The 16,174-nt window shown below is 36.5% G+C and overlaps 2 protein-coding genes and 1 long non-coding RNA gene across 4 annotated transcripts; 2 read left to right on the top strand and 1 right to left on the bottom strand.

Annotated features, from left to right (window-relative positions):
• Positions 1-382: 382 nt before the first annotated feature.
• On the top strand, positions 383-1,277 carry LOC126590249 (cyclin-dependent kinase C-1-like). The gene is made up of 2 exons (XM_050255750.1): positions 383-800; positions 1,273-1,277. Exons 1-2 carry the CDS (start codon positions 383-385, stop codon positions 1,275-1,277), a joined length of 423 nt encoding a protein of 140 aa, XP_050111707.1.
• A 7,860-nt stretch (positions 1,278-9,137) lies between these two features.
• Positions 9,138-11,067, top strand: LOC126588610 (protein RGF1 INDUCIBLE TRANSCRIPTION FACTOR 1-like). 2 transcript variants are annotated; one of them, XM_050253712.1, is made up of 4 exons: positions 9,138-9,454; positions 9,708-9,884; positions 9,995-10,213; positions 10,565-11,067. In XM_050253712.1, the coding sequence occupies exons 1-4, from the start codon at positions 9,452-9,454 to the stop codon at positions 10,808-10,810; spliced, it is 645 nt and encodes a 214-aa protein (XP_050109669.1). In that variant the 5' UTR covers positions 9,138-9,451; the 3' UTR covers positions 10,811-11,067. The 2 variants fall into 2 exon arrangements, with proteins under 2 accessions (XP_050109669.1, XP_050109670.1); XM_050253713.1 differs by lacking the exon at positions 9,138-9,454 and adding an exon at positions 9,493-9,510.
• A 273-nt stretch (positions 11,068-11,340) lies between these two features.
• LOC126588611 (uncharacterized) lies at positions 11,341-11,956 on the bottom strand. The gene is made up of 2 exons (XR_007611533.1): positions 11,839-11,956; positions 11,341-11,404 (listed from the first exon to the last, which is right to left on the bottom strand). It is a non-coding gene; the product is annotated as an uncharacterized LOC126588611 (long non-coding RNA).
• Between the last annotated feature and the right edge of the window lie 4,218 nt (positions 11,957-16,174).

The following is a 16,174-nucleotide window of genomic DNA, read 5'->3' as shown; positions in this document are numbered from 1 at the left end:
TAATCTGCCCAGTGAGAGTGAGGATGACGATGACAAGAATGACGGTCAAAAAAAGGATGATAAAGGTAAGGGTATTACTATTCCGGGACCTCGCAAGACTCAGAATTTTAAGAAGAGTGGAGCAAGTTCGAGTTCTTCTAGTGGTGGATTTAGTGTTACTGGCCCGATGAGAGGTGGTGGTAGATTTTCTGGTGGGCCTAGATTTCAGAGGCAGATGGATTCTGGTGGTGCTGGTGGTTCTGGCGCTCCATGGTGTCGCCGTTGTAAGTTCCGTCATCATGGTGAGTGTAGGAGAGGTAGTGGTGCTTGTTTTACTTGTGGGCAAATGGGACATCGGGCTTCTCAGTGTCCCCAGGGTCAGTAGAGACCGCAGCAGACCACTATGCCACCTCCAGCGCCAATTCAGCAGAGCTTTGGATCAGGCGGTTATGGCCAGTCGAGTCATGGTGGTGCCTACCACTACCAGGGGGATGCTGCTCCGTATGCTCCCGGACCTTATCAGTATCCCCAGGAGCCTTATTCTCAGACAGGGTATTCTCAGGACTTTGGGGGTTATTCTTCTTATTCGTCTATGCCAGCTGGTGGATCTCAGTGGCATCAGGGAGGTCAGCCTCGTCAGGGGGAAGTTGCTACTGGTGGTGCAGGATCATCGAGGCAGCCTAGTCAGTTAGGCCAGGGACGTGCTCCCCAGGGGCGAGGTAATCAAGGCAGTAGAGGTCGTGGTGGACGACAGCAAGCTCAGGGGCTAGTTAATCATATTTCATTGCAAGAGGCTCAGAACCATCCCGACTTGATCATGGGTACGTTAAATGTTCTTGGTCATTTTGCTAAGGTTTTGATTGATTGTGGTGCTACGCACTCTGTGATTTCTCATACGTTTGCTCAAATGACTCAACCTCACCCTTCACCTCTCGGATTTGATTTAGAGTTTGCCATGCCTAGGGGAGATAAATGTTATGTTGATAGTGTGTATCTTGGGTGTCCAGTGATGGTAGAGGGCATAGTTATGCCAGCTGATCTTATTCCGTTAGATATTGTGGATTTTGATGTGATCCTAGGAGCTGATTGGTTGCATTACAATCGTGCCCATATAGATTGTTATGGTAAATCAGTTACTTTTTATCGCCCTGGACTACCCGAGGTTACTTTTGTGGGCGAAAGAGGTGGGGTGAGATATGGTGTAATTTCTGCCATAAGAGCAAGGAAATTATTATCGAAGGGTTGTCAGGGATATTTGGCACATGTGGTATTAAATGATGTTGTTCCTACCAGTATAGAGGAAGTTGGTGTGGTCAGGCATTACCCTGATGTATTTCCTGATGATTTGTCGGGGCTGCCGCCAGACAGAGAGGTGGAATTCTCTATTGATTTGCTTCCAGGTACTGACCCTATATCTCTAACTCCTTATAGAATGGCTCCTACTGAGTTGAGAGAATTGAAAATCCAGTTGCAAGAATTACTTGATAAAGGTTTCATTCAACCTAGTTCGTCACCTTGGGGTGCTCCAGTATTATTTGTGAGGAAGAAAGATGGAACTCTGAGATTATGTATTGACTATAGGCAATTGAATCAGGTAACGATTAAAAACCGTTATCCATTGCCTCGCATTGATGATTTGTTTGATCAACTGAAAGGTGCGTGTGTATTTTCTAAGATTGATTTGAGATCCAGTTATTATCAGTTGAAAATTAAAGAGGAAGATGTACCCAAGACGGCTTTCCGAACCCGTTACGGACATTATGAATTTCGGGTTATGCCATTTGGGTTGACTAATGCACCTGCAACTTTCATGAGGTTGATGAATGAGGTATTCCAGCAATATCTTGATAAATTTGTTATTGTTTTTATTGATGATATTCTGGTATATTCTAAATCTAAAGCAGATCATATTCGACATCTGAACTTGGTATTAAAGAAATTGAGGGAGCATCAGTTGTATGCTAAGTTCAGTAAATGTCAATTTTGGTTGACTGAAGTGGCATTTTTGGGGCATGTTGTATCGGCTCAAGGAATCCAAGTTGATCCTCAAAAGATAGCGGCAGTGGAGAATTGGGAGCAACCTCGAACCGTCACTGAGGTACGAAGTTTTCTTGGTTTAGCAGGTTATTATCGACGGTTTGTTCAGGATTTCTCTATAATTGCTTTGCCGTTAACGAAGTTGACCAGGAAGGATGTTAAATTCGAGTGGGATGAGAATTGTGAGCGGAGTTTCCAGCAATTGAAATATTGCCTCACTCATGCCCCAGTATTGGTACTTCCTGATGATAGCGGTAATTTTGAGATTTATAGTGATGCTTCGTTGAATGGTTTGGGATGTGTTTTGATGCAGCATAATAGAGTGATTGCCTATGCTTCTCGGCAGCTGAAAAATCATGAAAGGAATTATCCTACTCACGATCTTGAGTTGGCAGCTATTGTCTTCGCTTTGAAGATTTGGAGGCATTATTTATATGGTGAGAAGTGTAAGATCTTCACTGATCACAAGAGTCTTCAATATTTGTTTACTCAGCATGATCTTAATCTTCGTCAGCGAAGGTGGATGGAATTGCTAAGTGATTACGATTATACTATTGAGTATCATCCGGGTCGTGCTAATGTGGTAGCTGATGCACTGAGTAGGAAACCTCAAGGTAGACTCAATGCCTTATATGAACCGTGTTCCTCTTCTTGCTGAGCTAAGGGCAACTGGAGTAAGGTTGGAGTTGGAAGATCGAAGTGGAGCCTTTCTTGCTAGTTTTCAAGTCAGGCCAGTTTTGATTGATCGCATACTCGAAGCTCAGATGGTGGATGAGGAAATTCAGGAAATGGTTCAATTAAGAAGTGAAGGGAAAAAGAAAGACCTCAGAATTCAGGAATCAGATGGTATGCTTATGCAGGAAAATAGAATGTATGTTCCGAATGATGAAGAATTAAAGAAGGAAATTTTGGATGAAGCGCATTGTTCAGCTTATGCGATGCACCCGGGAGGAACTAAAATGTATCATACCATTCGACCATTTTATTATTGGCCGGGTATGAAAAGGGAAATTGCAGATTATGTGAGTAGATGTATTATTTGCCAGCAAGTTAAAGCAGAAAGGAAGAAGCCATTTGGGCGAATGCAGCCACTTCCCGTTCCCCAGTGGAAATGGGAAAATATAACCATGGATTTCGTGTATAAACTTCCTCGTACACGAAATGGATTCGATGGTATTTGGGTGATTGTGGATCGACTTACCAAGTCAGCGCATTTCATTCCAGTAAGGGAAAAGTATCCTCTGAATAAATTGGCTAAATTGTTCATTACGAAGATTGTGAAGTATCATGGAGTTCCGGTGAACATTATTTCTGATCGAGACCCAAGATTTACTTCTAAATTCTGGGTGGATTTTCAGGAAGCTATTGGTATGCAATTGCTTTATAGCACAGCTTATCATCCTCAAACTGATGGGCAATCAGAGAGGACTATTCAGACGTTGGAGGATATGTTGAGATCTTCAGTATTACAATTTGGTGATTCCTGGCATGATCGTCTGGACTTAATGGAGTTTGCTTACAACAACAGTTTTCACTCGAGCATTGGTATGTCACCATTCGAGGCACTTTATGGTAGGGCGTGTCGAACGCCATTATGTTGGTCTGAGGTTGGTGAAAGGGTGTTAGAAGGCCCAGAGATTGTAGATGAGACTACTCAAAATGTTCAGGTGATTAAGTCTAACCTGAAAGCAGCCCAGGATCGACAGAAGAGTTTAGCTGATCGACATGCCACTGATCGAGTGTGTAATGTGGGCGATTGGGTGTTTTTGAAATTGTCACCTTGGAGAGGCGTGGTACGATTTGGAAAAAGAGGGAAGCTAAGTCCGAGATATATTGGACCTTATGTGATCACTGAAAGAGTTGGTGAAGTTGCCTACCGGTTGGAGTTGCCCCCGGAGTTATCTAAGGTCCATAATGTGTTCCACGTCTCTATGCTTCAACATTATATTTCTGATCCTTCTCATGTGATCCCTCCTCAACCGTTAGAGATTAATCCGGATTTGACATATGATGACGAACCAGTCACGATATTGGATTGGAAAGATAAGGTTCTAAGGAACAAGACGGTGAGTTTGGTGAAGGTGTTGTGGAGGAACCATTCCGTGGAAGAAGCTACCTGGGAGACAGAAGATCGAATGAGAGAGATGTACCCGAGGTTATTCTATGGGTATTAAGTGGTTTAATTGGTTATGGGAATTTCGGGGACGTAAATGGATGGTGTGGATTTGATCTTAGACCACACACATACACCTCCCTGTTATTCCTCCCTTCCCCGTGTCTCTCTCTCTCTCCTCGTCCCGACTCCCTCTCTCTCTTCACACCCAAACGTACGGACACACCCAAACACCTTCCAAACTCGACGGATCGAGGCATCCAAGGTATGCATCTTCATCCTAGTTTTAGGAAGTGAAACCCTCGGAATCACGTGAAACCCGAACATCCATTTTTTGTCACTATTCATGCGAACGTAAAATGTTGATTTTCAGGGAATTCTAAGCTTGTAGTGAGCTTAGTGAGGTCCCAAGGAGGCTCGGAGTACTTCGTTTGAAGGATTTGGACGTCGGGATCACGTGGTTCAAGTTTGGCCGAATTTCTTAGAATTTTCCCGGTGAGATTTCTTGATTTTAGAGCCTTAAACTAGTCTATCGTGATTCTACATGTTTGGGGCTTCATTTTGATATAAAATACGAAGAAAATGGGTGAAAAACGAAGGAGAACGAAGAGTTTCAAAACTCGCTGGAAACCGGCCGTCGGAAAAACCAGTCCGGCAAGCCAAGGAGGAAGAAGATGCGCGTGGGGGGCGCGTGGATCAGTGCCACCCACGGCGCGTGGGACCTCCAAAAAATTTTCTAAAAATTTGCGACGTCCATGACGTCGAGTAGGTTGATGTGGTATATTCATATACCCAATTTGAGCATCGTATGAGAAGTTATTTCGAATTATTGGTGATGTGTTTAAAATTAACGTTTTTATAGTTGTTTCGCATATAGGTGACACGTATCCCGAGGACGAGCGCATCCAGGGACGCCACGGGGGTTACGACCCCTCGACTTATCAGTGAGTGGGCAGTTTTGATTTCGTATTTACCTATATACAACTGTTTTTCCTAGAAAATCCGTTTATGTGAAAATTATGAATCTATTTGCCATGCATGAAACTGTTAAGATATTTAGTTTGATAATTAACATATATATATGTGAAATGACGCGGTGGACGCTCAGGTGAGTTTATTTATTTTCAGCTGAGTTATTTATCATGGATTGCATTGAAAGCTCATGACCTGCACCTAGGTGATAGTGCTTATATTGTTATTCACCACACCGCACGCTTGTCTTGGATCCAAGTAGGTGGATGTCGTACAGACCATGTGAGGGTTTCGACATGCTAGTCGTACAGATCACTAGATGTGATTCCGACTAGTGGGTGACCTTAGTTATGCGCGCTGATGATTGATGAGAGAAGCACTAGAGCGTATTTATACACCTGTCATCGTACAGACTACTATATGTAGTTCCGAGTGACGTGCAGAGTTGAACCGTACAGGTCACCGAGGTGACTCCGGTTGGATTGGATGTTGAGCTTTAGAATCAGCCGTACAGGACCATTGTAGGGTCTCCGGTTGATTTATCATTCACCTGATTGATATTGATGTATTCTGATCATATTTTGGGCATGGCATGTCATTATTGAGATATTATGTTGATGAAATTGAGTTGAGTTTGATGTTGCGTATATATATATGTATATATACTATTTTCTGGGAAAGTATACAGGTTTTTACGGTGAGGGGTTAGAATTGTTTTTAATGAACTGTTTTGGAAAACTATTTGATTTTACTGACCTACTCATTTTGTTTTGCGCCCCTCCAGGTTCTAGTTAGCAATTGGTGGCTCTCGAGGTCTTTTTCCGGCATTCTGACAGATACTTGACATGTAGGACTCACCTGAGGGTGATGTACTTTTATTTTTGTCCTACTTGATTGCACTTAAACCTATGCTCTGAATTTATGTGTTTATCTTATCTCGTCCTGTCATTCTAGTAGGTTGTTCTGCTAGAGTTGGTTTGAATTCCTTCTTATGTATGCTGTTGTTTCGCTTCCGTGTCGCACTTATGGTTACGTCACGCTCACGTGACGGCCAGCACGCCTGGATCCTCTGGATCGGGGTGTGTCAAAAGGTTTGCTAAATACATGAAAAAATTCATTTCTACATAAAAAATCATTAGAATTCATATTCAAAGATGAAAGATATGCAAACATTACTTAAATATTACACATCTCGCGTTTTTAGACGCAAATGTATTAATTAAGTTTACATAATCTAATTTTTCAACCAATTCTTTTTCAATTGACAAAATAGCTAACCCATTCAATCTTTCTTGTGACATAGTTGATCGAAGATACGATTTGATTAACTTTAATTTTGAGAAACTTCTTTTTGCAGAGGCAACTGTAACTGGTATGGTTAACAAAATTCAACATCGAAACTTTGAATTATCTTGAACCAAAACTAGTTAGGAAGCAAAAGTAACCAACATTGTTAAGTGCACCCATAATCCATTTATCTTCTTGAAGGGATTTAACCTTTTTTTTTAAGTGCATCCATAAGTTCGAATTTTATAACTGCAATATAGACACTTGACAAGTGAATACTCTAATTTCGCATAAACAATACGCATTAAAATAAATAAATCATAAACCCTAGAATTGAAAATCCTAATTATATTTACAAGCACAACACTACAAGTCACAAATTAAATTATAGAAAAAGAAGTAGAAGAGAAGAGAAGCATTGATCGGGTACCTGACCTCTGTAAGTGGAGTGGGAAAGAACCGATTCGTAGGCGCAGACTTGCTACCAGTATGCTGTGCGTTAAATTCCAAAAAAAAAAAAAGTTGAATTGTTGCTGAAGTTTCACCCCACCCAAGACACTTTGTACTAGACCTGGCAGTTTCTAACACGACACAGTGACACGATACGAAAACAAAACGAAAATAACGGGTTTCGGGTCAACACGATAAGTTATCGGGTCATTATTGGGTGACCCGTTAAGAACCCGTTAATAACGGGTTCTTAACGGGTATACACGCCGGTAACACGTGGGTAACCCGTTTCGACCCGTTAAGAAAAAATTTATTTTGATAATTTTAAAGTTTAATTACTAAAAGATTTATTATAAAATACAATAGTCATATTAATATACACAATATATTCTATATTAAATATATAGTTTTGTATTATTATTCTATATAAGTTTTTAAAAAAAGTTTTTGTCATTATTTATTTTTATTGTGAGAGCTCCTTATTATCATTATTAGGATAAATTTTACTTAACATGTTGTTGTCCAAAATTAAAATAAACTAATATAGTATTTATATAGGCAAGAACTAAGAAGACATACATACACATATGAAAAATGTGAAAGAATATATAAACACTCGTGATTCATCATTATTCCTCCACGAGTAGATAATGGTTACACTTGCATTATCGTTTAGATTTTTAAAATCATCCAAACCTTCGTGAATAATGTTTTTTATTTGAGGGCAAAATTAATAAAATTAATAATAATTATTGTAGAAGTGTACAAAATGTAAAAAAAAATATACAATCACTCATAGTGACAAACTTTACAACTTTCATGAAGATGTCAGCTTCGAAATCCAACACTATAATTCATAAACCTTAAATTTATATTTAACGGTCGATTGCCATTTACGCTTTATTCTTCTTACTGAATTTCATTTTTGAAAACATGATCATCTGGCGGATGTAAGAAGATGAACAGTTCAGATTTTTGATATCACGTTTCGATATTTACGGTTAACTGAAATATGAGTCGATGTCATATAGTTTGTAAAAACTTTATAAACATCAAGCAATATTTTCACTAACCGTAAAACTTTGAATATAATATCAACAATCCAAACCATTCATCTTCCTCCATCCTCTAATAGATCAAGTTTTCAAAAAAACAAAATCTGAAAAAACAAAATTTGATGAGAACAATGAAACGTAAATGTAAACAACAATCAACGGTTAAATTTTGATCTATGATTTATATGATTATAGTGGCGAATTTCGAAGTTAAGCTCTTCATGAAAGTTGTAAAGCTTGTCATTACGAGCGTTTATATATTTTTTCTATATTTTTTTACACTTCTACATTAATTAAAAAACTATTAAAGACTTTAGGTAAGTGAAAATATACTTAAAAGAAAATTGCGTTTTTATGTTTTGGATGTGACAATATGGTATGTATATGCTTATTTAATATTATGTTTTTCATTTGATTATTTATTGGTTTACAATATATTTTCCTTAACAGGTAACGGGTCGGGTCAAATTACTTGTTAATATTATCGGGTCGGGTCATTTTACCTGTTTATTTTAACGGGTGTTACACGACACGACCCGTTAAGATATCGGGTATGACACGAACACGGAAAATACGACACGAATGCCAGGTCTACTTTGTACGCCAAGTTTCAAGACAATTATATGATTTTATATTTAAATATTTTATTAAATTCAAACTCTAAAGATATATTTATATATATTATATATATACACACATATTTAAAAAAAAAAAATTTAGGCCCCCCCCAACCCAAAACGCTGCACGGCAAGTTCCAAAAAAATATTTATAATTTCATATTTAGATATTTTACTCAAACTGCAAATTTAAATATATAAATATATATAGAAAATTATGATTAACACTCCAAAATTCTTATTCTACATTCCAAACTTTCTATATTTGGAAAGAAAAATACACTTGTGAAGAATGTAGGATGTGATTTTTGGAGTATCAATAACATTTCCCTCTATATATATAAAAAAAAAATAAAAAATTTGGGGGCCCCCAGGCGGGCGCCTACTCGAGCTACCCTCAGGGCTGGCCCTGCCTGGGGCCACGAGTATTCTCCTGAACCAAATCAAATTATATTCTAGGTATGGAAAAAATTCCTCCATGACAAATAATCCGTTTACAATATGACGTAGCACATCACATGGTAAAAAAAAAAAAAAAAAGCACTTGAAAAAAAAATAAATAAATTACCTAGACGTACAGCAAACTTAGTTTATTTGGCAAACCTAAAGTCACTGGGATCCCTAATTGCACGTGGAATACATGTTCTTCTGTCGTAGTTCGTACTTCTCCTTTCATATATCGGAAAGGCTTCCCCGCCCAAACTTCGGCTTCCCTGACTCTCTCTGTGCTTCTACAAAAAGACGCAACGCTGCTCAGAGACGAATCAAAAGTTTCGTAACTCCCAATTAACACAAACCCTTCTCTCCCAATCCAACGGTCCTAACCCCTCCCCCTAGCTCCAACCCGCCCATCCACCCTCTTATCACAACCGTCCGTTACAGAAAAACCTTGTCCTTTTCTGTGCCCACCCTAGCGTTTATCTCCCCACCCACATTTAACAATGGTATGCTGTAATGTTTTGTCCTTTTCATATAATTCACATTCTTCTGCTGATAAATCGTATGTTACTCTTTCAGAAGATTTTAAGCCCTCCTGCTCTCTCTCTCTCTCTCTCTCTCTCTCTCTCTCTCTCTCTCTCTCTCTCTCTCTCTTGTTTGTAACGTTTACGAGGAAACGAGAGCTGGATCCTATCTAGCATTATTGTCTTCATTATCTTTTTGGCTTACCCCATCGTTTTTTTCTTGGCATCCGAGCAGGCAATGTTGGTACCTTCGTGGCTTGAATCATTGTTGTCGACGGCCTTCTTCTCCATCTGCCGGTGGCACAAAGATGGTCCGAGAGGCGAATGCAACATGTACTGCTTAGATTGCAACAATGGCGCATTCTGCTCTTATTGTAAATCATCAAGACACAAAGATCACCAAGTAATTCAGGTAATTAGGCATATACAAATTTCAGTTCAGTTTTTTGTTTTTTTAATTTTCAATTGTGTATAAACGAAATTTTTTATTCTTTTTGTGGGGGTGTGAAAATCGTAATGCAGATCAGACGGTCGTCGTATCACGATGTTGTGAGGGTGTCTGAGATTCAGAAGGTGTTAGACATCAGCGGAGTTCAGACTTATGTGATAAACAGTGCGAGAGTGTTGTTTCTTAACCAGAGGCCTCAGCCTAAAACAGCCGTTAAGGGGGGCTCACATATCTGTGAAATATGTGCGAGATGTCTCTGGGATCCTGTTCGTTTTTGTTCATTGGGATGCAAGGTTAGATTTTTATTCTTCTTTTTCTTTTCCCCATTAAATATTACAAAACTTCCATATATATAATCAACTAAGACATTGCATTCTTACCTGTCTCTTAGCTAGATGTCATTGTGACCGAAATGTGCACGAGAATAACAATGTAGGCCTTTGCCGATGACAATTTGATATAGTTGCGATTAGTCTTTACTTTGTCGGAGGTGGTCCTGAGTGTTCAACACTCGACTGCAAGAGTTTGTTTATGTTATCGAATATAATAACAATGTTGGTATATATTTTTTTTTGTTCCAATTCGGTTGATGATGTTGACTTAACAATTAATCCATATATATATATTCTTGATTTTGACATTAGCTTGAGGGACTAAAGAAGAAGGGGGAAGCCAGCTATATCTTGAGCGCAAAGAAAGAAGAAGAGGAGGGAAGAAAGGAAGGTAAACAAAGAAGGTTACCATCAGAAGAATTATTAGAAGATCAATTGCGTGAAGGAATGCAACAAGAAATGTACCAAAGCACTCCAACTCCAACTCCACCACCTCATTCAGATGCAAGGAAAAGGAGAAGAAAGGGCATACCGCATAGAGCACCTTTAAGGCCTTAAATTATAATCTTATTAGTACTTGCTTAGCCAGCTCATTGCTTATGCAAGTACCCCCATGTGTCCTAAACATGGTGGGAAGCTGTCTTTATGGGGTTTTAAACAAATTAAAGGTGGGTTTGGGTACCTTTTTAAATTGGGTTTGTGTTGGCTTTTGGGTGCAATAATGCTGCATTAATTTTTGAAATATGCAAGGTGTAAATGGCATCCAGATTCGAACTATTTTATATATATAAAGAAACAACAGCTCAGTTTTTTTTTTTTTTTTTTTTGGATTTTAATTTTTTAGATTTGGGGGCAGACTAGGCCTGGCAAACGGGTCGTGTCTGTCGTGTTCGTGTCGTTTTCGTGTAACACCTGTTATCTTAACGGGTCGTGTCGTGTCACACCTGTTATCTTAACGGGTCCTTAACAGGTCGGGTCACTTTACCCAACGGGTAAAGTGACCCGACCCGTTATGACCCATTATGACCCGTTAAGAAAAATATATTTTTTTCTTAAATTTGCACATACCACACATTACCACATAAATATTACTTCAAAACATTAAAACATATTTGTCATTTAAGTACTACATCTACACTCGAAAATAAGAGCCTAATAAAAAAACATCCATACACTAGTCTATTACAAAATATTAAATGTGCAAGGATATGCAAAATGAAAGAGTTTTTGTTTTCAAGGTTGTGAAGCCTTTCTCAAAAGTTTAAACCTTGTCAATAGAACTCAAAGTTTGAATGTTATTTCTTTTACAAAATCCTCAATTTTCATCGATCATCATGGGGAAATTGTATTGGAACTTTGGCTTGATCTATTGCCTTCAAGAGTTCTGTTGATGATGTTTTCGGTAAGGTTTTCTACGTCAGAACTCTATTCCGCATAAACTAAGTATAGAAAAACCAAACATTAAAAACCATTCAAATTATACAAACAAGATTGACGGTTGGATCATTGAAATTAGTTTCATAGAATTTGTATCTCATCCAAACCATAGATACTTAGACTTTATTTATACTTTCATTAAGTATAACATAAGATTTTGTGGTATCCACTTGTGTAAATATTTTAAATTGACGATCGAATTCATTCATTGTATTCGTATAGGGTCAACAAGTGTGGTTGTAAAAAATCATCAAAATCGGAGTTAAAAAAACCGTTAAATCGTGATTTTTTGTTTTATAACCGTCGAAAAGTTTTGTCTCATTACTTGATCTCTGAATGTTTGTTTTTTGTGATTTTTGGCGTATGCGATCTCGAAGCATATACAAACAAGTTTGACGGTTGGATCGTTGAAATTAGTTTCATAGAATTCGTATCCCATCAAAACGATAGATTCACTAACACTTACAGTTTATTTATACTTTCATTAAGTAAAACATAAGATTTTGTGGTATCCACTTGTGTAAATATTTTAAATTGACAATCGAATTCATTCATTGTATTCGTATAGGGTCAACAAGTGTAGTTGTAAAAAATTATCAAAATCGAAGTTAAAATAACCGTTAAATCGTGATTTTTGTTTTATAACCGTCGCAAAGTTTTGTCTCATTACTTGATCTCTGAATGTTTGTTTTTTGTGATTTTTGGCGTATGCGATCTCAAAGCATATACAAACAAGTTTGACGGTTTGATCGTTGAAATTAGTTTCATAGAATTTGTATCCCATCAAAACGATAGATTCACTAACACTTAGAGTTTATTTATACTTTCATTAAGTATAAAATAAGATTTTGTGGTATCCACTTGTGTAAATATTTTAAATTGACGATCGAATTCATTCATTGTATTCGTATAGGGTCAACAAGTTTAGTTGTAAAAAATTATCAAAATCGGAGTTAAAATAACCGTTAAATCGTGATTTTTTGTTTTATAACCGTTAAAATTTTTTGTCTCATTACTTGATCTCTGAATGTTTGTTTTTTGTGATTTTTGGCATATGCGATCTCAAAACATATACAAACAAGATTGACGGTTAGATCATTGAAATTAGTTTCATAGAATTCCTATCTCATCCAAACGATAGATACTTAGAGTTTATTTATACTTTCATTAAGTATAACATAAGATTTTGTGGTATTCACTTGTGTAAATATTTTAAATTGACGATCGAATTCATTCATTGTATTCGTATAGGGTCAACAAGTGTAGTTGTAAAAAATCATCAAAATCGAAGTTAAAATAACCGTTAAATCGTGATTTTTTGTTTTATAACCGTCGAAACGTTTTGTCTCATTACTTGATCTCTGAATGTTTGTTTTTTGTGATTTTTTGCGTATGCGATCTCGAAGCATATACAAACAAGTTTGACGGTTGGATCGTTGAAATTAGTTTCATAGAATTTGTATCCCATCAAAACGATAGATTCACTAACACTTAGAGTTTATTTATACTTTCATTAAGTATAACATAAGATTTTGTGGTATCCACTTATGTAAATATTTTAAATTGACGATCGAATGTATTCATTGTATTCGTATAGGGTCAACAAGTGTACTTGTAAAAAATCATCAAAATCGAAGTTAAAATAACCGTTAAATCGTGATTTTTTGTTTTATAACCGTCGAAAAGTTTTGTCTCATTACTTGATCTCTGAATGTTTATTTTTTTGTGATTTTTGGCATATGCGATCTCGAAGCATATACAAACAAGATTGACGGTTGGATTGTTGAAATTAGTTTCATAGAATTCGTATCCCATCAAAACGATAGATTCACTAACACTTAGAGTTTATTTATACTTTCATTAAGTATAACATAAGATTTTGTGGTATCCACTTGTGTAAATATTTTAAATTGATGATCGAATTCATTCATTGTATTCGTATAGGGTCAACAAGTGTAGTTGTAAAAAATTATCAAAATCGAAGTTAAAATAACCGTTAAATCGTGATTTTTTGTTTTATAACCGTCGAAAAGTTTTGTCTCATTACTTGATCTCTGAATGTTTGTTTTTTGTGATTTTTGGCGTATGCGATCTCGAAGCATATACAAACAAGATTGATGGTTGGATCGTTGAAATTAGTTTCATAGAATTCGTATTCCATCAAAACGATAGATTCACTAACACTTAGAGTTTATTTATACTTTCATTAAGTATAACATAAGATTTTGTGGTATCCACATGTGTAAATATTTTAAATTGACGATCGAATTCATTCATTGTATTCGTATAGAGTCAAAAAGTGTACTTGTAAAAAATCATCAAAATCGAAGTTAAAATAACCGTTAAATCGTGATTTTTTGTTTTATCACCGTCAAAATGTTTTGCCTCATTACTTGATCTCTGAATGTTTGTTTTTTGTGATTTTTGGCATATGCGATCTCGAAGCATATACAAACAAGTTTGACGGTTTGATCGTTGAAATTAGTTTCGTGTATCCCATCAAGTTCAATGGTGTGTGTATATATATATATTTATTATGTAGATTTAAATCTATTTATTTTGTACTTATAATTATTATAGTTTTTTTAGGGGTATAAAATTTAATTTAAAATTTAATATATATATATATATATATATAGTTATTATAGTTAATATTTTGGGGGTATAATTATTATAGTATATATAATTATTATAGTTAATTTAATATATATATATATATATATAATTATAGTTTTAAACTTTTTAGGGGTATAAAATTGTTAAATTATTATATATAATTATTATAGTATTTTTTAGGGTTATAAAATTATTAAATTAATATTCTGCTTATCGTGTATCGTGTTACCCACGTGTATACCCGACCCAACCCGTTATCTTAACAGGTGCTTATCGGGTTACCCGATAATACCCGATTCGTTATCGTGTCGACTCAAACACCTGTTAATTTTGAGTCGTGTCGTGTCGGGTTATCGGGTCGTGTCAGTAATTGCCAGGCCTAGGGCAGACACAAAATTTCAAAAACATAGGCTGCTGATAGCCTAATCAGGGAAACTTAGATAAAGAAATACATTTAACAGTGTGTCTGGATTGCATTCCATTCCTTAATGAGGAACGTGAAAATTAAATAAAAAAAACCATTACATTATTCATGAATGGACGAAAGTGAATCTGAGTGCATCAGTAGGAAAGAAAACATGGGAAAACTGAGATTTTACACTAAATGCAAGATTTTCGTAATTACTTTACATGCTAAATTTTAATGCTATTTCTTTCTTATCAAACAAGGATGCCATTCTTTTTTTATTTTTTTATTTTTTTATGAACAATCAATATTATCTACACTAAGGGGAGGGGGTGGGCTTAGCCTCACTACGGGCTAGCAATAATATGGTTCAAATTCATTTTTGACCAGAATCAAACTTAAGACCTTTCACTTACCAATAAAGAACACTAGACCGTAATACTAATTGGCAAAGATGCCATTCTTTTAAGTAGAAGAATGAACAATAGCATCAACTTGATGATAGTCCGTGAGCCAATGTGGTCTTTGCCGAACAAAAGTTATTTGGGAATTTCAGTTTTAGGTATCCTTTGGATATATATAGAATTTACACGATTGCTATACATAAAAGACATGAAAATTAATCACATTTACAATATAAAAGTAAATAAAGACCTATAAAAATAGGTTAATTCCTAACATTATCTCTGAAGTTGGTGTAAAGATATTACACGTGCCTAACTTATCAAGAGAATTGTAGAGCACTCAAGACTGTCTTTGTAAGAGCATCAACTTTATTCTTCATAAAATTGGAATCACGATAATTCAACGTCTATGTTTTCCTTAATAAAATGTTGATCACATCAACACACTTATTACGATTATGTTATACACTGAAATATGGGCAACGGCAACGGCAACCTTAGTATCATAATATAAGTTGATGGCCCTGTTAGTCTCAAGCCCAAGACTTCTCAATAATTCTTTAACTGAACTAATTCACATGATTCATACCTCGAAACATGGCCTCCACACTTGTTCCAGCCATTATTTTTTAGGTTTATCTTCTCAATGTAACGAGATTACCATATACAAAAGTTAAATATGCACGAGTAGACCAAATATTCTTGATTGAGCAAGCCACGGTATCCACTGCTTCCGGGCCCGGAGAGGCTATGGGAAATTTCACCTTGCCCGTGGCTACAGTTAAGTAGACTCACTAGCTTGTAGTATTGAACTCGGGACCTTCCACATTTTTTTGTTTACTGGGGAGCCGCAGTCTGCGCCGTTACCACTGGACCACTTGCTATGGTTGGGTGATGATGAAACTTTGAACACTAGTACTTTATCAAGAAAACTTCAAATAAATCAAGATTTAGGTCACAAGATACGTGTTTAGCTACATGAAAGAATTGACTCACCATAGTAGCTGCATAAGCGCGCGATTTGATATGAGACAAACAAACCAATCTGTCCACAAGCAT

Source organism: Malus sylvestris, chromosome 11, assembly GCF_916048215.2.
Source record: "Malus sylvestris chromosome 11, drMalSylv7.2, whole genome shotgun sequence".
NCBI lineage: Eukaryota > Viridiplantae > Streptophyta > Magnoliopsida > Rosales > Rosaceae > Malus > Malus sylvestris.
Note: the sequence above shows the minus strand (reverse complement) of the source record. Positions and strands in the feature narration are given on the sequence as shown.

Bases quoted from the DNA above. Each gene is read 5' to 3' on its own strand.
- LOC126588610 (XM_050253712.1), top strand. The intron at 9,885-9,994 runs GTAATTAGGCAT...ATCGTAATGCAG, and splicing joins AAGATCACCAAGTAATTCAG to ATCAGACGGTCGTCGTATCA. The intron at 10,214-10,564 runs GTTAGATTTTTA...TTTTGACATTAG, and splicing joins TTTGTTCATTGGGATGCAAG to CTTGAGGGACTAAAGAAGAA.
- LOC126590249 (XM_050255750.1), top strand. From the start codon at position 383: ATGCCACCTCCAGCGCCAATTCAGCAGAGCTTTGGATCAGGCGGTTAT.